This window comes from Centruroides vittatus, unplaced genomic scaffold (assembly GCF_030686945.1).
Source record: "Centruroides vittatus isolate TY-2023 unplaced genomic scaffold, ASM3068694v2 scaffold_576, whole genome shotgun sequence".
Taxonomy (NCBI): Eukaryota; Metazoa; Arthropoda; class Arachnida; order Scorpiones; family Buthidae; genus Centruroides; species Centruroides vittatus.
In genome coordinates, this window is record NW_027122713.1 from 2713651 (window position 1) to 2737338 (window position 23688).

The 23688-nt window shown below is 34.0% G+C and overlaps 1 protein-coding gene across 2 annotated transcripts in view; it reads right to left on the reverse strand.

Annotated features, from left to right (window-relative positions):
- Nucleotides 1–12134: 12134 nt before the first annotated feature.
- The window catches only part of LOC136989488 (armadillo repeat-containing protein 7-like), a 30169-nt gene continuing 18615 nt past the window's right edge, over nt 12135–23688 (reverse strand). For both annotated transcript variants that reach the window (XM_067287661.1, XM_067287660.1), the window contains exon 6: nt 12135–13391. In XM_067287661.1, the coding sequence (XP_067143762.1) occupies nt 13207–13391 (185 nt within the window). In that variant the 3' untranslated portion in view covers nt 12135–13206. The remainder of the gene's footprint in view (nt 13392–23688) is intronic.

Sequence of the window (23688 nt, forward strand, 5' to 3'; positions counted from 1 at the left end):
AATACTTGTCTGAGAATCCGGCTTTCTCTGGCGCGCGTTCGGTTTCGCGTTACAACAAAGTTTTTTTTTTTCAATACATTATTGAATGGTATAGAATATCGTTTACAATTCATCGAAATGTTTGTGTAACATCACATGTCTGTTTATAAGATTGGTTACAAATAATCAAATAACAATCACGGTCATCAAATAATATTTTAACAACATAAATGATCGACAAACTATTTTCTAAATCATGTGACAGTTTTTTTTCTTCGTTTTCAGACTGAGCAATTCACACAATCTCAAAATTTTCAGAAAATTGTCTGAAACGGAGGTGGTGGAAAATGGAATGTATTCGTGTTCCCTTCCTAATTCTTCGGAACATCTGATTCAGAAATCTGATAACAGGTTCAACGTTTAGTTTAATTCGCCTGTTTCAATCAGAATTGGAACTTGGGAACTTCATAGCCATTCAGGTGCACGTGTAGCGCGGAGTTCTCTGGATCTAAGTTGAAGACACGTGCTTTTCGAAGCTATGCATCTAGTTCCCTTGCAAGTTTTCTGAAAAAACTTCGTTTTTACCATGGGGGGGTCGAATCTTTTCCATTTTTTTGTACTGGACCGAAAGAGGATCATGGAGTTTCTGCATTGACGGTGTGCAGTTGTGATCTCGCCAATGTCTTTACGGCCATAACTTCCGGATGTCAGTCTCTTGAACCCGTGACAGTTCTCTATCATCGGTTTTCCGACGCAGATTACCGCTAATCAAGGTCACGCAGTTCAGAGTGTTGTTTCCGTAACTTCTGTTTGATCTGGTCAGAGTCTATTCGCAGTTTCGACAGTGACAGGTATGATCAATCGTCATGTACGCAAAAAGGGGAAAAATTTTCTGACATTTTGACTATATAAATTACTCAATCTATAACTGAAGTTTTCATCAATGTTTTGATCGCGACAAAATTGTTTTCCGATGAGCGCGAATCAAATAGAAGATTATCGTTAAGTTTTCTCGAGAGTGATCAAATCCTCATTCTCTCTAGGACGGACAAAGTGACAATTTTCTGTCATCTATCCTAAGTATGAGAAAATTTTGGAAAGGCGTTGACCAAGGAGATAAGTCGCTTTCCCGACATGACTCTCTTCCCTTGACCAGTGCAGGCTCAATCGTGAAGCGCTTCGTAAGGGATGGACAGAACGGTTTACACGAAACTAAAACAATACTATGGCTCCCTTTCGAAATGCACCAAGCTCACATTGACTTGAATTCCGATGCGCGACAATTTTAACATTTAAGCACGTTTTTTGCATACATTTTTTTTCAGCGACAATTTTTATTTTCAGAAAACGTGAATTCAATTAAAATTAACATTCGCTTTTGTTTTTATGATGATCTCTCCTCTCCAGAATGAAAGTTCATCATTCACAGTTCTCAAAACCGGACCGATAGAAAAGAGAGAGTAGGATACCGTAATCGCTTGTAATCTTGACCTTAGGTTAAAGTTGCTATATTTTTTTTTTTTTTTTTTTCGCTATTGACAATCTGCTTGCTTTGCGTCTGCCTTGGGACTGAGCAAAGCTAAGCATCTAGATGCGGTCGCATTGGCCTGTTTCCGGGCTAATACTGTCAGAAAATCCTCTACATAAAGTGCCTGTTCTAAATTTCGATCGACTTCGGATTCGATTTGCTTATTCTGCGGTTGATGAAAGAGTATCTACTGAAATAATTAGCCTATATCGCAATAAATACGATGGATTTATAATCGGAACCTGCAACGCATTGGCCTCGATCTCCACTCGACTAGAGATGGCAGAGGGACGTCATTTCCTCCGTACCAATCGGGCGACAGTGGTTGCATGTTATGAGGTTGTGAAAAGCATTGCAGCGAATTCGGATAGGTGTGTGGGTTTCCTACTTCGATATTCCCTCGTTCCATGGGTTGTCCTGTTCGTTTATTCTGAATATTATCTTTGCGCACCAGTTATCGGTACTGACAATGTTCGATTATCTAACCTTTTTCCTAAAGTTTTAAACTGTTTAAAATTTTGACCCATCTTTGCACCGAACGCAGATTCCTTATGGAGTTTCACTCTTCCCGAATCCATTAGGTTATTCTCCACCGTTTCATCTTCACGCCTGACAAAACTGCGCATTTTGCTAGTCAATCGTTTCTTCCCTAATGGTTACCTTTAGAGCTTTTGTGAATGAAGCAGTGTCAAGCATCCTGACGCTCAGTTTAATGTTCTTACTTATATTTTGAAAAACTGACCTCGGAACATTTTGCCTACTTCCGCTGCTGGCACTATTTTATAGTGGCGTTTTGATGCTCGGTCAAGCCTATTTATTCTATCATTGTCGCACCTGCGAGCTTGCGCTTGGTTAACTAAAGCATTTCTGCGGGATCATCCAGCTAAGCTCGATATTTTTTTAAGGGATCGAAGAAGTCATAATACGCTTACTTTCACCGAAGAAAGCAGGTATCATTCCTCCCAAGGCCAATAAAAGAGAACTGCTAACTAACTCGCGAGTTCGCGCCGAAGTGTCTGTCTCAGCATCTATCGTTCCGACCCACCTTTAACTCAATTTCGGGGCGAAATTTTGATGTCGGCATCCTCAACTATAGTGTGGGCCCGCAGAATTTGTGCAAATTCTGCATTTAAAATCCCACTTCTGACACCAGTGTGAGGTTGCCGACTGGGTGCCGACTATGTCAAGAGGGTCGAGCGGTCCCGAAGGGTCGTATGTGGGCGATCGGCACTGAGACAGACTCTACGGTTACAAGAAACCGTTTATTTGACACGAAAGAAGCTTACAAGATTTCCGCGATCTTGGAAGTTCTAGGTTGGCAGCAGTCTCTGGGTCTTCCTCTCCTTTCGAATATAGTCTCATTTTGAAGGAGTGTCCCTAGGTCGCGAATGGCCAGTTCCCTCGACGACTCCTCGACTCCAGGACGATGCGGTCGACTTCCGTTGATGGAAAGATGTCGATCCGAGGTCGGGAGACAGAGACGAAGATGGGCACCAGACTCACACACAACAATAGATCCGTCACTTGGAACTTTCGGGAGAAGCCCTCTTTCCTTTCCTTTCCTTTCGCTTGTTTGATATGGAGGAAGAAGCCCTCGCGTCCTTGAATTCTCAGGTTTTATCTGTTTTCCTCCGATTCCGCTTTCCGATTGGTCTCTTCTCGTCACCTGATGACAATTCGAAACCTTTCGGGGTCGCGGGAGAGGTCAAAATCGAAGTTTAATTCGATTCCCACTCGGAGATAGACGATCTACGTTTCCCCATTGTTCTATTGTTTAAAAGTTCGCGTCGTTTTCTTTAAGAAAAACTATTTCTACCTTCTATTTTTTTTCCTCTAAAAAAATAATCTTTTTCTAAAAAGAAATGATTTTAACGCAAATTTCAGTGAGGTTCGGACCTATCCAGAGCCTCACATTTTACTACGTTAGAGAAAGTAGGTCACACATTGGATTTCTGACATAAAACTGTCGGCTTTTTCAGAGTGAAGCGGACCTTCTCAAAGAAGCGTGTTTTAGGGAAGTTATGCTTTTTTTTTCTGATGCATGCCAATTGTGAAAATTGTTTTTAAAATTAAATATCGGCCAATGACGATAACATATGTTATAAATGTGAAGATGAATATAAAAATATTTCTACATTTTTTTATTGTTTTGTTGTTTCTTAAAGATTAATTTATTTAAATTTATTATATGTCAAGTAAGTTTATTTACAAAATGCTAATATTTTAATTCGCTTCAATATTTCGGTGTAAATTTGAACAAGGAATTTTAAAATTTTAAATAAACGATATACTGAAATTTTCTTTTATTTACAATGATTACGTCACTTCTACAGAAAGTAGAACACGAGACGACCTTCACCCACATTTCAGTCTGGGGGGAAAGGCCGCCAGGCGTCATAGTTGTAAACGTAACAACTTTTACGTCATCTATTGTTGTGGATGAAATTCGTTAACTGTCAATTACATTTTCTTGAATTTGATTCGAAGGTTGAAAAAAATCGTCATGACTTAAATGCCTAAAACTTTAAAAAATTATATAAAATTGAAAATAAATTAAAAACTTTTGAAAAAATCGTATCGGACAGAAAATCAAAAAAGAATTTAATATAAATTTGAAAAAAAAATTTTTAGCAAAAAATTACCGCGAAAAAAATTCACATATAAAAAAATTATGTGACAATAAAGAACGATTTTTTCTTTACAAGACGTAACTGATTAAAATTTTTTTTTCCTAAACGAAAACGAGAAAAACGTGGGAAAATTCTTAAAAATTTTCCCACGGTTTACCTCCACAACTAACTGGTAGTGCGGCGTCCGACTGTTCCACTGTTAAGAGGTTAATATAATACATAAATATTATTCTAAATATTATCATTAAAATACTACTATTCTAATATTATTTGAATATATGTACTATTCTAAAATATTAATTATATTTCAAATTCAAATTTTATATACACAACTTATTCAGGCCACAACAAGTGGCAAGTATAACAGTTTCTTGTTTTAACTCGTCTTAAGCTATTTTTCACGTCGGTCGCGAGGAAGATTTTACAGGAAAATACTCGTCTGTGGTCAAAGCATAGAAATGCACGCACCGGGATAATTTCTTTTATTTTAATTTTAAACGTGTAATCGTGTAAATCACAACAGCAAACTTTACTGTATAACTTATTAGTAGAAATAGTAGATATGTTAGCATCCTTGCCTGTATGTATGAATTATGTATTTATTTCTTTATTACATTACAAATAAGTTGTAACATTATATTCTATTAAATAAACTGTGTATATTTGTACAATTTTTTTAACTTAAATTTACTTTATCTTTTTTATTTGTAAATTTTTAACAACTTTGGGGGAAGGGGCGGCAAAATTATTCTCGCACCCGGGCGGCAGATACCCTAGGAACGGCACTGGTTAAAATTGCCTTTAGTAGACGTTTCCCCCTTTTTTTACTTTGTTCAAGAACTACCGTGAATCGATCATTAGTTTAGCACATGGCGGCGTGTGGTGGCTCCCATACGAGAGGTCAGTCGGGCCGCCATGTTCGCTGCCATAAGTAACATTAACCGAAATAGCGATCGCGCGATGATCGGAAGTCGCGTCGCTCTCTCCACTCTCATATCGCGTGTTTAACGCTCCGGGAGATGACCGTAGTCCGACGTCACGGTTTGCAGACTTTACCGCAAGATGGCAATACTAGCAACTACGGTGCCGTCTGCATGAGAGCATTAAAAAGGTATGGTAACTTAAAAAGTGTGATAACTTTTTTATTTTTCGTCTCCGGTCCAAAAATAGGGTACCGTTGAACTCGTCTTGGTCCCGAGTTCAAATATATAAACAAAGTCCCGAAATTCCATAGGGAGTAATCTATAGTACACCCTTCACTCAAGTCCACAACAAGGCCGAGATGGTCAGGTTGCTGTTCTGGTAAATCAAGATGGAGTTCGGGTAAACAATCTCAGATAATTTTTCATAAAGGTACTAGACATCATACCCCGTCTTTCACCACCCAGCCTAACCTAACCTGGTCAATCCCATGACAAGAAAAAGATCCTCTTAGCGCTCATAAGACGAAAAAAAATTAAAAAGAAAGTCTATAATTAGGATGGTCAGGGCCCAACACATCCGATCAACTTACCCAGAAAAATTTCTGAGTGAAGTCAGACTTGAACCCAGGTCCTTCAGAACAGAAGGCTAGTATTTTTATTGCCTCAGTCATCTGGCTTAGGCGATAAAAGCTCTTTACGAGATTCGAGCCAAGGACCGCACTCAGCAATGACAATGCCTCGCTGAATGCAAAACTAGGTGTAGTGATTTCATCCTAAGCAGTTCAAAATGAAATCCAGAGTAATATATTTCACGCTATTTATTTATACATAGCGTGGTTGAGACTTTATTTCTATATTTAGATCATAATTCGAGTCTTGATATCGTATGATTAAAAATTCAAATAATGTGTTATAATGTATTCACAAAAGCAAAACAATAAAATTGCAATAATGATCATTAAATCAAAAAATTCCGTATAAATAGCAATATATATATATATATTCACAAGGCAAAATTATATGTGCATAACACTGAGTTAAGGAACAACAATACTGTTTTATTTCATTCATAGAAAATATAGACAAAAAGAATTAGATTAAATGACAATATGACGATACAATGTTTAAAAACAACTTTAAACTGCATAATTTTTCCGCAAAAATTTAATTATAGGTTCAAGTGTGCCATGAAATAAAAAAGGTTGAAAAAGACTGCTCTAAGTAAAAGATTACAGATTCATGGTGCTTACCGTTTTCCAGTTATGGGTTCACCATAACTAGAAAATGATCTGAAATTTTTTTTTTATATACTTTCAGTAGTGTTAAGTAGGCTCTGATTAAACCTGGAAAACAACGTGAACTACCACGTTTAATTTTTTCTCCCATTCTGATGAGCAGCAGTTATGGCAAGCATAGTACAAGATGGGACTTATGTGCTTTGGATTGCTAAGTTGTCCAGATAAAAAACAGGATAATGCACTAAATAGAACTGTTGGTCATGTATAATCCTTTACTTAGAGGATGTAATTTCCTCATCATTTCCTCCCTCTCACCATTTAGAGGTACTAGTTTGGAAGTGCCAAGAACATAATTTCTTTGTAAATCATATCTGCTCTATACAACAGACTTCCATAAAGAACAATTTTGCCATGTGACATAAACAAAATTGGTGACATACATGCGTGGGACTAGCCAATAACAAAGCATTTCTAGAAGCTCTTGCAAGTTCAGCTAATCAGAACACGGCACAGGAAGAACTGAGAAACTTGTAGAAGAAACAAATGTGTATAGATGGAGATTCACTGTTCAGCTGACAGTACAATCTGATCAAGTGATTGCAAGCATTCAAGTGAGATTTTCTCAGTTAGGAAATGAAGATATTCTACAACATACAATCTTTTTTCCAAAAATATAAATAGCTGTCCCAGAGAAACAACTAACAATATTGGTGAGACTGCAAACAGGAATGAGATAAGCACCACTACATAAAACAATCCTTCACTATCAATGTTAGTAATAGTTGGCTCAGATGAAAAAGTTGAGATCATAGAAACTGAGGAAGGAGGACACTTAGATCTGGACACTCGAGTAATTAATTTTGGTCTCAGTTCACTTTCTAAGTCAGTTTGGAAATAGGTAGTGACTATTTCAGCCAAATAATATGGCAAACTGGCTTGAATTTAGCATAAAAAACAACAGTTCTGGACAGGAAACATTTATGATCAAAACAAAAAGTTCATTAAAAATTTGAATTAGATGCTTACAGGCATGAACAATCATTGCATCATATTAAATGTAGAGAGCTTCATATCCTACAAACATTCTTTGGGTCTGGAAATGAGCTTTTAATGAAGCATGAAAGTAATTAGTTAATTTAATGGGATAAGGCAATGCAACACAAGAGCAATCTACCAAAGGAAAGAGCTTTCTAGGAGGATTTTCTATGAGAAACTGGGATCTATTTAGATGTTAGATACATAAAGAAAATCCAGAAAATTCCATGCAGCCAACCTGTTGGTCAGACACAAACCCAGACTAACAGTATTCAGTAGTTTTATCATCCACCTGACTACTGGTGGCCTGAAGAGAAGGTAGTGCAGAATAGACTATTTGATGAAACTGATTCATGAATTGTGCCTGGTACATATATCAAGGTTTATCCTTGATGTATGTACCGGGCACAATTCATAAATTAGTTTCATATAAAATTATTGATTCATTCTTCATTGCTTCAAGGAAGTATTTAAAAAGATGTAATGTGGGTTTATCATTAATAAGGAAGAGCAGTTATCAATAAGGTACATTCTAAACCATTAGATACATCAAGAAATTAGAAATTAAAGAATGATTTCTTGGTTTATTAATTTGTTCCATCTTCAGTTCTTCCAGTTCCAGGCCATTTTAGAGTTTCTAGAAAGATGTAATATGACTGGTATACCAGTAATTGCATAGTTGGATGCCAATGTCAGGAAAGAATTAAGATCTCCAAATAAAAATATCCAGCAACAAGTTGCTTAACTTTCCCAGCAACATTTGGTGACACCATCTGTTATGATATTTTATTATTAAAAACCTTTTATTGACAAGACTATGTCTTGTTTATAAAATCGTGCTGCCTGCTGTCTTACCAGCTTAGAGGTATGAAGGAGTACATGTCAGGAGTTGAAATTTGGCACAGAGTATTAGGTGCCCAAATCTTGCGCGCACAAAAAAAGCAGATAGTAGGTGGTCAGGGGACCGAGAACCGAAACACAATAAAATACAACATGGCGACACTCTCTACAAGCAGGCAGTAGTGCGAGATTTGCACATGCATTGCTTGTTGGTAAGCTGGAAATACAAATATTGCTAAATCGAATTTTGACAAATGAATCTTTGAAAAAAACCCATTTACCTGTCCCATGTTATTCCCCACATATTTCTGGTCACCACGTGCTAACCTGGACTGATTGACCGAAGATATCTTGTTTCATCATCAGAACTTTTTGAAACTAGATGGCGCGTTGTTATAATTTTATATTAAAACTAACTTCCAAAATATAATTATTTTTCTTTTTACATATATATATATATATATATATATATATATATATATATATTTCGTTTGTGCAAAATAAAAAAATAATTGCGAACGATACAATAGCCACCATTATTTTTTTCAAAAACAGGAAATTTTCACATTGACAAAAATTCAACCTGGGGCGTTCTGCAACGGAGAGAAATTTCAACATATGATAGGTTAATTTCACTAAAAATGCATTGTGGATGATCTTGTGGTCGTGGCTGTGGCCAGCGAAGTTTGAATGATTGTGCTCAAAACCAGCAATACCAAAGATGATTGGAGAATGAGAACGAGATCTGCCGTGAGCGTCGAAATGATCCCACTTAGTAGTGAGTTTCAGAGACACAGTCTTATCCCAAATACGGCCTTACTGTTTTACTTGTATTTTTAACTATTATAAAATGGCAAAAAGCTTAATTTTGAGGGTAGAGATGGGTTTTATAAAAAATTGTAAATGCTAATAATGAGGAAAATTGTTATTAAGTTCAACCCTACTGGATACACACACAACCCCCTTGACTTTTAATCACCAAACTTTATCATCATCAATCCCCTAATAAACAAACTTCCCTGCAAAATTTCAGAAATTTTCAACAAAAAGCACAGGCATTATTAAGCTTCAAACAGAATAAACAAAATTGTGCTCCCACACACTAACATCCATATATACAGAAATTACTGCCAATTTTCTTTGCATTTCTTGACGTTTCACATTCCAGAGTCCAAAAATGTAAAAATCTTGGGGTCATTTTTTGACCAATCATACTCTCTCTCTGTTATATATAACACAGCTGGGAAAGTAGTAATCCATATCCACTGTTTAGCACGCTCAACTTGTGCAAAAATTTCATTGGAACACCATGCCAACACCATATTGGAAGTGGTAAAGGAATATCCTTTAATTGCTACATCACAATTCACTGAAGACATGATGCATAGTAGAAGGCAATAGTTGCCAGAAATAGGCAAACAAAGTGACTTGAGAGACTGAACATGGGAAAATCGTTGGGGTCCAGAGGGAGGGTATCAGTATTTCCAAAACATCTGCACTAATTGAGTGTTGTTGTAGTACAATGTCCAGGGTGTACAAGTGAATGAATCATGCACAAATATCCACTAGATCAGGGGTGGCAAACCTGTGGCACGTAAGAGAAATCATCTGGCACATAATGTACCATATGATTTCTGTCCTTTTCAATCATCCTTTCTGTTTATCACCTGATCATCCTTTTTTCAATCAGATTTTTTACATTTATTTGAACTAAAGCGTATACGTTTAATTTCTTTAAATATCATTATTCGAAGTCTAAGATTTTGACATGCATTAACATCTTTAAAGTTAAGTATGCTTACAATATGGCATGCAGACTCAAAAAGGTTCACCATCCCTGCACTAGATAACAGATGAGTGTTGCATGTCAAAACTGGTAACTGAATAAAAATATGTCACAGTGGAACAGCTTACCTGCTAGCATAACAGTGGACAAAGTAGATGTGTTTTGACAATGACCAAGTGACATACTTTGCATTGATTGGGATTCAATAGCCTAATCAATACAAGGTATGTTGCATGCCCAATCAACAGATGACCTGCATGGTTCATCTGTTGATCACAGGTCATCACAAACAACACCTTGCATGGGTGAGGGAAAGACATCATTGGACCTTGGACAGTTAGAAGGTCATCTGGAGTGATGAGTCTCATTTCATGTTGACCTATGCTGACGGCTGGATCTGAACCTGGCCTAAACAGTATGAAGCTAAATTCCCTGGTTTCACAGTCGGGGTTCCAAAAGCTGATGGTGGCAGTATAATGGTCTGGGAAGCATTCTTTTGGCAAGGCATAGAACCATTGGTTGTAATTCTACAATCCTTAAATGGTGAATGATACAGGAACCTGTTAGGTGATCATCTGCACTCATATCTCCAGGCTATATTTCCTTACAATGATGCCATGTTTCAAGATGATAATGTGCTTTGTCATTGAGCAAGGCTCACTCAGGAATGGTTGGAAAAATACAAGAATGAATTCCACACATTTCCTTGGTTCCCCAAACTCATCAGATTGCAGCCCTATTGAATATGTTTGGGATATACTGGAATGTGTGGTGAGGTAATCACCCACTCCTCTGTGAAATGTGCACCAACTGATAAAACTGCTCAAGCAAACATGTGTCTAATTAATAATAGAAGATGTTTGACATTTGGTAGAGTCCATGTCTGGCATTTACAAGCCACAATCACCCAGAAAGATGGACCAACCTGTTATTAGGCAAGTGTTCCTAATGTAGTGTTCAGTGTACATACATCCATCTCTTAAAGACCAACAACCATGTCCATCTTATGAAAGTTTATGACAGTGGGTATCAGGACCAACTCTGAAATGGAAGTTTACGTACCATTGGATGGAACTGTCATCATTGAAACTAAAACTGTATTGAGTAATTATGATGTAATCACAGAAGTTTTGGAAGAAGTCAGCCAGGCCTGAGATAAGAACTGGTTGGGACTTGCTTCATGAAACTAGATTTTGCTGTGTTTCAATCATTATTTATTAATCATGACTGTACGGAATAAATACCTCCAAAGTTAAAATGCAACTTTTGGTCAAATGAGTGAAATAATAACGAGCAATTATTTATTGTAACATTGTCACAATGCTAGGCCACAATTTTTAATCAAATTTTTAATTTTTTTAATTTAAAATATATGTTCGCCACCTCAAATTAGTGGCTTGCCCCTGTACATCATGCTTTTCCTTTAACAATAAAGTCATGCCAGTCATCTATCTGACACCTTTCAGGGGAAAAGTTTTGAATTGAAATAACTTCTGGTACAAACCGGATATTCATATATAATTAATCGGGGCCTCCTGGCCCCTTAGGTCTCCACATCTGGTCTCATCTTTCATCTATCTAACTCTGTTCTTGAGATTAAGGAAAGACAGATGATACACAGATGAATGACAGCGGGAATTTATAGGTCTACAATTTTTTCAAATTGCAGCCCAATGAGCATCATTGCTAGTTTTTAAGAAGGGAAACCAATTCAATGTCATCTACAACAAAATGATAGGCTCATGACTTATTGTTCTGTGAATTAAACAAGAATCAAAGAAATCTTAAATGCATAGATCAGAATCAAGGAATACATCTAACTATATTTGCTTATATTGTTATAGGATGTAATTTTTTCCTGAAGCATTACTTTCCAGAATCATATTTACTATGTTAACCAAGGATTATCTGTACATCATTACTAAAATAATGAAATACATTTACAAGACTGTGAACACAGGCATTTGGGGTATTTAATCCCTCTGACTGGAAAGAATTAAAACACAAAATAGCCTGTATACCTATATTGTGAAAATTAATAAACTCATGTTATAAAAAAATAATGTTTATTTTTAACCCATCCTTTTAAAAATCCTGTGCAGGGGTTCTTTTTGATAGAAAATATCATTGGATCATTTGTGCTAAACTTTGAACAAATGTAAGAATTATGCAACATTAAAAGAGAAAAACTTTATTTCCAATTTAGCAATAAATCTTGCAGAATTTTCCAAGTTCACAGAACAATTAAATATAGATCAAAATTAAACTGCTTAAATTTTAAATAATTTAAAAATTGACATAGCTTTTTTAATATAAAACATTTTAACTTTTAATTTTATCTTCTATCAAGAACAAGAAATTTATACAAATAAATAAAAATAAAAAATAAGAATCATCAGCTATAAATTAAAATTCAGGAAAGTTCTATAAAACAGAACTCAGCACTTCAAATAAAATTATCATCATAAATCCAGAAAAATAATTTGTCTACTTTTCACAATAACATCTCCATTTGCATTTCAGAAAATGCATAATAGTTTTATAGAATGGTCAAATGAAAAGTTTATTTGTAAAGAGTAGACTTGGCAATACTGTAAATTGGCTGTGCTTGTTACTGCCATGCATTTAGCACTTAAATCTAGGAACATTTATTTACTATGGACTCAAGTGATAACATCCAAATTTCTCATTGACAGACAGCCAGATAGTTGAGATTAAAAAGGCATCAAGCACTCTGGGTTTGAGTCCAGGTGGAAGACTTTAGGCAGTCTGTTTTGAGTGTGTTGAGCCTCATCACTCTCCATCCAGTCAATCTCATAGGCCTGACTGAATTCATGATGGACATGGTAAAACAGGCCCTCTTAGTGACTACAGGAGAAAGAATAAGCAAAAAATTCCTTGCTAGCATTGCAAAGTCTAATCTTTGCAACTGAACTTTTCATTTGATGACCTTGTATTAATAAAAGTAAATATATTCATTATAAACTGATAAAAATAATATAAATATTTTAGAAAAATTATATCATCATTAATAATGTATAGTAGACATAGTGTACATATTGTAAGTAATGATCAATATTTTTTAAAATGTTGCTTATGATGAATAATTATTGCTCATTCAATAAATATTTTCCTTATTGTGTTGAATTACACTTGCATTAATCCTAAATGAGTATAATGATATTGCTAATGAAAGCTTCAAAAATCTGAAATACTTTTTTACATAAGTTATTACTAGAATTGATCATCACGACTTAAAAGTATCTTCTGATGATGATGAGGAACTGCCAACCGGTTTTAATTTTTTTACTGCTTCAATCTGTTGATGAGTACAGTAATCTTCTAAGAAAACATTTGCTAAATTACTGAGTCTTTTATTTGAACTTTTCTGAAATCTGATGATGCAGTCCACTACAGATGGTGTCACTATCTCTGTAAAATTAGAAATTATCATTATATATTATTGTTGTTTATCAAAAATAATGCTAAAAAATTATATGCAATTTTAATTTATCATTTTATTTATTGCAGTCTACAAAATTATTTTAAAAATTATTTGCAATATTTGGAACTTAATACATTTACAACAATTTTTTTTTAGACATTTAAGGATGTGAATTTGTCTTGTTGAAGAAATACTAGAACTATTCCAAAATTACATAGAAGCATCAGAATTAAACTTCCATAAATCACAGTCAGGAATTGTCTTGCCAAATGATCCACTGGATTATTTATCAGACTATATTAAGATTAATTCAATAATGAAATACAAAGCAATTTGGCTAAAGGTAGGCAGTTAAGCCACCATCTTGTGATAAATTTAATAATTAGAAATAAATTAATTTTTAATCTAAATGTAGAATATTCTGGAAAAAAAGACTGACCCCGAATGGGAGTCAGTCTTTTCTTCCATGGGAGTCAAACCTACAAGTCCTGCTTACTGTGCAGATTGTTGCCAGTTATGTTATTTGTACCTCCATCTGATCTTTGCTTCCAGAGCTATTAATTAATTCATTTTAGTATAATCATACTGGTCAGTCATGGCACTGACTGGAGATGACTTGTGCCCGCAGCCCTGCATGCTCTCAGCCAACTTATACTTTTACCCTAGCATAATATACATTGGAATCTGGTTAACTGAAAGTTGTGTTTAGTCAAAGTCATTTCCTTTCTCTGATTGTCTAAGCCTAGCGATTTAATGTTAAATCAAACTGGTTAACTCAAATGGGATTTTGACACAGTATTTTCACAAACACACTAGAATTTTAATTTAAATAAAATAATTAATATTTTTCCATCAAATAAACTGATCAGAAACTGTCTGTAAAGTGCAGGTATGACAAAAGACTAAAAATAAACATCATGTCATGTGACAGCAGCAGAGGTGGTGACTTCCAGACTGTATGTGACCTAGATACTGTAACTGCCATTTGAACGTGCTTTTTTCAAACTTTTTTTTTTTTTTGTTTTATTTGATTGCTGATGGATTTCTCCAACTAGCTAACAAAATAAATAAGTGGATTTTTGATAAATTAATTTTTGAAAACGATTATAATCCAATTCTACATAAAAATTTTAAAAATATAACAATCATAAAGAGTGGTATGTTTGTGATAGAAAAATAAAAAACAGATCAATTTAAGGTGCAAAATATTGCAATTAAAAGAAATCCTTACTAAACACTGGATCAGCCATTCTGGAAAGCATTTCTCAATAGCTTATTTAACCATTCTGTTAAGTGTTTTTGGGTTTCTGAACAACACCAAGAGGTTTACATTGACACAACAATTCTATGTAATACGACCCACAGAAATATCCTATGAATAATTTATTATGAATCACCAAACATCTATGCACAAAATCTTGATTTTTAGCTGAACCTCAACAATACAAGTCCAAATTTTTTCCTAGCCGATTCAAGTTAATCAGGTTCTACCGTATATATAACAACATATTAGAATATTCTAAATTAAAATTAAAAATTAATTTATTTCTAATTATTAACTTCATCATGAGATGGCAATCTAACCACCTACCTCTAGCCAAATTGCTTTGTTTTTCATTATTAAATTTGCCTTAATATAACCTGATAAATTATCTAGCAATTGTTTGGCAATACTAATTGTTTGGCAATACTAATGTTTTAATTTATTTGGCAATACTAATTGTTTGGCAATACTAATTGTACACTCAAACCTGTTTTTGTGCGGTCTTTTTTTGTGCAATTTTTTATATGTGCAATGTGTTTTGTGCAATTATTTTTGTGCAGTATACCAATTTGATTGAAATTCATATACTGCACACAAAAAATCACACAAAACAAATTGCACAAATAAAAAATCGCACAAAAAAAGACCGCACAAAAACAGGTTTGAGTGTATTGCCAAACAATTGCTAGATAATTTATCAGGTTATATTAACCAGTTGTTTGCGGAGTACTGCTATTGGAGTAACCGGTTTTCGTTAAACTGTTGCGGAGTACTCCAGTTGGAGTAACTGTCAATTTTCTTTCGTAATTAACTAGTTGGTGGCGATTTAAGCACTGATTGGCTTTTATCTACATAAACTAAGTCTGTTTCAACGAATAAGATATTTGTTACCACCCCGTATTCTTAAATTTAGGCACAAAACTTGTCCATTCCATGTTAAGTCTATGGGAGACCTTTCTTTTGTTCATTTGACAATAAAATCCTAGTTAGCATGCCCGTTAAGTTCTAATTGGTATATTATAGCTAAATGACTATTCTTTGACCAATAAGCATTGACTTGGGTTTGTGGGGTGGGAACTTTCTTGGAAAAAGTTATACCAACTTTGAGCTACATTGTCAGCTACAAACGTAAACAAACAATTATAAATCGTTATTCTTATCTATTTTTAGCATGAATTTAATAAATTTTTATGTATATTTATCCTATTTAACAAATAAGCTTGTTTATTAAGCCATTCAGCCATAAATTTTTCAAAAAACAAAGTACTTCCGGTTATGGTGGTACTTCCGTAATACATAAGATATACATGTATAGTCGTTAACATAATAAAGTAATAATCGCTTATTATAGTCTACTATTAGTACAATAAATTAAATAACGTATAAATATAATCAAATACACATTATCAGTAATAAAAGTGTATTAACCTAGATTTAGAAAGGCCACCACCCCCCCACGCCGATCGGCGTTATAATATATAGGCCGTATTATTTCTCTACGTTGATTTAGAAAGCTGCAGTTTTTTTTATTTGACAGAAAATATACATGTCTAAGTAACGTATGTAACAAATTAATGGAAAATTTATAAAAAAACGATTTTTTAAATATTTTAAAATCTTAAATTTTATTAATTTTTTTAAACATACATAATATTTCAAAGTTAACAATCGTAAAGTGTAATATGTACGTAATAGAAAACTGAAAACAGATTATATCTACTACAATTTTTAAGCGAGATATCGCAAATTGAAAAACCACTTTAAAAACCACAAAACCTGTACGCAACAGCGGTGTTGTTTCGGATTATCGAGTGCGCAGCTGACAGGTTAAGGCAAATTTAATAATGAAAAACAAAGCAATTTGGCTAGAGGTAGGTGGTTAGATTGCCATCTCATGATGAAGTTAATAATTAGAAATGTGCCATGCACATTTGTGACCATGCATTTGTCCCAGCATTGTGACCATGTCACAATAAATAATTGCTCTTTTTTTAAAACTCTTTCTGCACTGTAGACATTAAGAGGGCCAGTTTAATCAAATCAGCTCGCTTTATACGTTGTTGAGCTACAATTTGGAAAAATTGTAGATTTATAAATTTCCACTGTCGTCCATCCGTCCATCTTTTCTTAATCTCAAGAATGGAGTTAGATAGATGAAAGACAAGACCAGATATGGAAACCTTATAGGCGGGAGGCCTCAATTAACTATATGAACTTCTAATGCAAACCATAAGTCATGTTATTTCAATTCAAAACTTCCCCCAAAAGATGCTAGATAGATGACCAGAACAACTCTATTGTTAAAGGAAAAGTATGATGTACAGGGGCAAGCCATTACTAATTTGAGTTGGAGAGCATATATTTTAAATTAAATAAATTAAAAATATGATTAAAAACTGCAGCCCAGAATTGTGACCATGTCACAATAAATAATTGCTCTTTTTTTAAAACTCTTTCTGCACTGTGGACATTAAGAGGGCCAGTTTAATCAATTTCATTGTGTGTTCAGCCAGGCCCACAATAGAATGACCAGGTGGTGAGAGATGGGATCTGATATATCCAGATGGATCACTCCACCCTTAAAAATTCCTAGGTTTTCTGACCTATCCAGATTTGATCTCAGGTTCTCCAGATTGTAGGAAATTTATTTACAATAAAAACCTAAGTTAGAGAATGCTCTCAAGATCAAAGTCAAGACAGGTGTCTTGGTAAAAACTTGCTGTAACATCCAGAGATTTTTTAAAAATAATCAATATATTGTGTTTTGTAAAATATATGATAAAATTGAATTTAGAAACAGTCAAAAAATTGCAAAATGATAGGGCTTATTTTATATGATAATTATTTGACATAATTTGGCACTAAAGTATTAAGCACCATTTTTACTAACTTTAATCACTAAAACTCAATAATTAATTAATTTAGATAAATCTAGAAGAAAAGGTAGGCCTGGACTCAAAAGAGATTATCCATAAATTATGAAATGCTATTTTTATACTTCTCAACTATCATCCCACTCCCTGTAATGCTCTATAATTCTATTATACGTACCTACCTCAAAATTACATAAGGCATAACCTTGATCAATTTTCTTAATTGTACTAAAGAATAATACACAGCACAAGGTGACGAACATTACATTATTTTATTAATTACATGTGTAGCACAAAAAAGCTGTGACATAAGCAGAATGGTTCACTATGAAACACTTCAAAAATAAAAATGAATCATTCTGTTACCCAAGGGTTGAGACCCTAGCACAGTGATTCTCAACCATTTTTTCATCATGGTACACTTTTAATAATTTAAAAATTTGGTGGCACACATGATTACTTTGGTAAGTACTGCAGGACAACCAGTTATGTCATAACAGTGATTTTAAACACAGTTGGTTATTTAGGTCACATTTTCTAAACGCCTTGTTAACTACCAGCAGTTACTGGTAACACTGGTTACAATTTCCAGATGTACCCTAGAAAGGTAGAACCGTTTAAACCGGTGTTTCTCAAACTTTTTGGTCCGTGACCCTCTTTTGCACTTAAAAATTTCGAAAGACCCCCGAAGAATCAGTATGTGTAGAAAAACATCCCGGAGGGAGGGGGTTAATTTAAATTCAGGAGGAGTTAATTTCTTTTGTTTAATTAATCTATTCCAAGTTGAAATTTCTCTTCGTTGCGTGCCGCTTGTCAATGTTAAGACTAACGAAATTTTTTAAAAATTATTTCCTTACTGTATTTTTCACAAACAAAATAAATATATTGAAGAATATAAAAACAAAAAACATTATATTTCGGAAGTTAATCTCGTCTCAAAACGTTCTGATTCAGCACAACACAGTCCTCAGAAAAACAAGCAAAACTTACCACTCACGATGGGAAAAAAGTCTCATTCAAATACTGGCGCGTCCTTAAGTACCCTCTCATGGTCGCGCCAGTGCTGCCAGTTAAAAACGCATATCAACTAAAATAATATCGGAGTATCCCAGGACATAGCCAAATATTGCAGCGCCACAGCACTAGCGGAAATTTGAATTAGCCTACTGAAACGCTTTCGGTTGATCGGTTTTCGAATAATAGACACTCTACTGTATTTCTAACTCGACTTGCCTACAGACGCAACGCTACTAGTGAACACCGTTCCAAATGACAACGCTGTTCTATCATAGTTTAGGCGAAGAGTGTAACTCGGGGAATTCCCCAATAGATCACAAATTTATGAATATTATATTTAGGCTTGTATTTTAATATTTATATTGTTTTTATTATTTATATGTGCAATAGTAAAAATTAATTTATATATTTTTTATTTCTATTATTTCTAAACATGAATCCATAGTAAATTTATAAAATATTTGAAAAAACATTGATCTGGCATCAATTTTTCAGCGACCCCCCAAATATTTTTCGCGACCCAAGGGGGTCGCGACCCCCACTTTGAGAATCACTGGTTTAAACTACTTGTATGACGTTGCTTATGTACGGATATTCACAGTGGCAGCACACTTAAAAAGATCTCATGGCACACTAAAGTGCTGTGGCACAATGATTGAGAATCACTGTTCTAGCGTTATGTAATATTTGTGTAAACATCCCACCCCCTTGTAACACATTGTAATGATTACATACATATCCACTGATATCTGCATTACATAATTCATGGACAGTCCCAAACTACAATCAGTTGCAATTTTCAGATTCACAACTTAGGCTGCATTCACACTTCTGATGACAATGACCACAGACCCTAAACCAGGGGTGGGCAAAAGCCGGCCCGCGGGCCGGATCCGGCCCTTTTGCTAATTTTATCCGGCCCGTTGAAAAATTCCGCACACAAATTTTTTTAAACTCTTTTATGAGATTTTGTTGACATCAACATTATTAGTGTGCGTACTGTATATATAATAGGCGTAATAAAATGGGCGGTCGGCTGACTACACTAGTGTGGACGATGTCGCGACGATCGCTCTCAGGGCGGTTTTTTCGTCGAACACAAAGGAGATCGCGCTAGGTTCGAAATGCATGTGTGGACGGCATATGCTGCACTCCTCTCACTTTTCGAGGGACGACAGGTCGCACCACGCGTATTGTTAATTTTGATTTAGCACTGATCGCATACTCTTTTTTGTTCGAGTCTAATATTAGTTTGCAAATATAAAATTGAAAAAGTGGACTTTTTGTAAGTAAAATTTTAAAACATTGGTTTTATTTTATTGTATTAATTAAATTATTTATTTGTAGACCTTTGTAAAATGAGTCAATCTAAAAAAAGAAAAGTTGATTTGGAATGCAGAAACTTCAATGAAGCTTGGACGGTAAAATATCTTTTTACAAACATTAATAAGAAAGCAATTTGTTTAGTTTGTCAGGAAACAATTGCTGTTTTCAAAGAATACAATTTAAACAGGCACTTTACAACAAAACATCCAAAATATGCATCACTTTCTTTAAAAGAACTTCAAACTGTAGCAGAAAACTTAGCAAAAAACTTGAATAAGAAACAAAATATTTTTACCAAACAAAGTAATATAGAGAAATCTATCACAAAAGCAAGTTATGTTGTCGCACACAAAATTGCTAAGTTCTGTAAGCCATTTTCTGAAGCAGAATTTGTTAAACAATGCATGGTACAAGTGTCGGAGATATGTTGTCCTGAAAAGAAACATATTTTTGAAAATGTAAGCCTTTCGAGAAGAACAATAGTATGACGGATTGAAAATATTTCAGGAAACTTACTTGACCAGCTAAGAACAAAAATTGCTGATTTTACCTATTGTTCTCTGGCTTTAGATGAGTCCTGCGATATTACTGATACAAGTCAATTATTAATATTTATTCGCGGCATTAACAAGAAATGTGAAATTAGCGTGGAACTTCTTAGTGTGCATCCAATGAAAGATACAACTACTGGTGAAGACTTCTTTCTCGCTGTTGAAGAGTGTTTAGTTAAAGTAAGTTTAACTTGGAATAAAATAGTAAGCGTCACTACGGATGGTTGTCCTAGTTTAACAGGGAAAAATGTAGGCTTACTTAAACGAATTCGCGACAAAGTAAAAGAGTTACAACCAGAACACGATATATTATTTTTGCACTGCATTATTCATCAAGAAGTGCTATGCAGAAAAGTTTTGAAATTGAATCACGTCGTTACTGTTGTGACCAAAGTTGTGAATTTTATCCGAGGACGTGCCGTAAATCATCGACAGTTTGTTGAATTTTTGAAAGAAATTGAAAGTGACTTCTACGAAATTCCTTATTACACTGAAGTGAGATGGCTTAGCATTGGTAAAGTTTTGGACAGATTTCAATATTTGCTTGATGAAATAGTATCCTTCTTGTCGATAAAAGAAAAACTACATGATTTTCCTGAATTGCAAAATAAGGCTTGGCTAAACGATTTCTCGTTTTCAGTAGATATCGTAAAATATTTGAATGAACTAAATATAAATCTACAAGGGAAAAACCAATTCGCTTTCAATATGCACTCAAACGTCAAAGCATTTATGACAAAACTCAATTTATTTGCTGAAAACTTTAATAATAAATTATTAAATCATTTCCCCTCATTGCAAGCACGGCGAGAATCATTGAAAAATACAGATTTTTTTAAATATAGTGCAATAACACAAGACCTGCATTCTGAATTCCAAAGAAGATTTCAAGATTTCAAAGCTATTGAAAAACCTTTATCATTAATTAGCCAACCTTTCAATTTCGATGTGCAAGAAGCTCCTGTTGAAATTCAACTAGAACTAATTGACTTACAATCAAATAATTTACTAAAAGAAAATTTTCACTCAAACGAATTGAGTGCTTTCTATGGCGCTTTGAATAACGAACATTTCAAACATTTTTTGAACTATGTTCAAAAATACCTTGTTTTATTTGGTTTGACATATATTTGTGAAAGAACTTTTTCTTTAATGGTTTCCACGAAAAATAAATATCGATCACAAATTACTGACGAAAATCTACACTCGGTATTAAGGATTGCTACAAGTGATTTGGAACCCAATTTTGAAGAAATAATGTCAGATGAACATTCGAGATTTCACGTTTCGCATTAACTTTAAATATTTATTTTAACGTTTGATGTTTTTCTTTTCTTTTTTGAATTCTATTTACTATTATATTTACGAAATGCAATATAAATGTTAAATTGTAATAACTATGTGTCAATATAAAATAATTTGTATCGTTAAGACATAAATAAGTAACAAAATAAAATCTTTCATTGACTGGTTTATCTAATAGCCATTTATTTATAATAATATTTCTTTAAAAATTACGTGACATATTTTATTCAAATTGAAATGATACTTAGTGTTTTTGTCAAAAAAAAAAAAAAAATTGGGCAGGGAAAAAACTCCATCCAAAACATCCGCTTGTGCAAAGCATACGCGGTATAGTCCTCCGGCCCGGGAGACATTTTGAAAATTTCATTTTGGCCCGCGCTTTAAAGTATTTGCCCACCCCTGCCCTAAACCGATAATGAGTGTGTCTTCATTATATTCATTCATCACCAAAGCATTCATATTGTTCATTAGTTTTCATCTTAGAGAACATGCAATTTACATTACACTTAACACTATTTCATGGCTTTCTGCACTTTCAGACTGGACTAAAACAAATGAGTTTTAAAATTGGATACGCAGAGTAAAATGTTAATTCTTTGATGTCAACAGCAGAATTTATTACTCTTGTTACGGAAAATATTGAAAATCTGATGGTGGATCAGAACCATTCATATTGAGAAAAACACAAAGGCAATTTCCATGCTTTTGTGCAAGAATTACAATTAAAAGACATTAAAGAATTTTTAAAATTATTTTCATACATTTCCAAGTACTTTTGACCATTTATTATGCTTTGGAGGCCTCTTCTTTGACACAATAGTAGTGGTTCCTCTATCATGTTCAAAGAATTGTGGGAACTCATGTTGATTCATCTTACTGCATAGTAATCTGATGACTTTGGCTTACATTTTTAACAGTCACTTAAAAAGTAAGAGCAAATAGTTTATATGTAGTCTGATGATGACAATATGCCAAAAAACATAATTGAGAAAAGTGCTAAATAAAATAATATAAACCCCTTGATTGTGGTGTGTGAATCTTTAAGCCTGATACTACTGCAGAATCTTGGAATGGTCCTTTCAAATTATCTTATTAAAAATATTTCTTTAATAAATATTTGAGTATCATCCAAATTTTAATAATATAAAATTTTCAAACCTTGTTAATTTTAATAAATATGTGAGATCGCAGGTTCAAAAGGGCGCTAATTAATTAAATAATTTTTTAAAATAATATTTTATAATTTTTGAAAATGATTCAAAAAGAAGTTTCCATTGAAATAACTTCCTGGTCGACGACGTCAAATATGTCAAGAACTTTCGATTTCGTCTGTTTGGATAAAAATCTCTATTGTTAGCTTTAAAGAATTATATGACTATAATTCAATGGTCGATATAGAATGTTATGTAACAGAAATAATGTCAAGTCAAATTAAGATATTTTAGAAAATCATTAAAATAATAAAATGTAAAATCAAAAGTATTATCAAATCAACGGAAGTAGACTTCCTTTCCATTGACAGAGTTGAGATAAATCATAGTACAAGTCTTGGCCGGCTGCAGGCTGCTAGGCCCTATAAAAGGGAACCGTTTTAGCGCCAAAATGTGCAGTTCATCAGAGGTAAATTTAACCTGAAACGGCCACATAAACTTTAAGGCACAGTCCAAAGGAGGAAAGCCATTCAAGAAATAGTTATTGGGTGTAGTTCCCGCATGTATAGACGTTATTAATATTGTTATATATGAATATGAGAAGGTTACAAGTTCTTTGAATACTACATGCTATAAGAAGCTGCTGAGGTATTGATTGTTAGATATCTATAAACTCTCTCTCCACACGCGAACTAGGTATAGATTAAGTTAGAATATAAGGTAGTTTAAGAGGTTAGGCTTAGATCTAATAGTTCAAATTATCTTTTGTTGCATTTCACATTAATATAATATTGTTT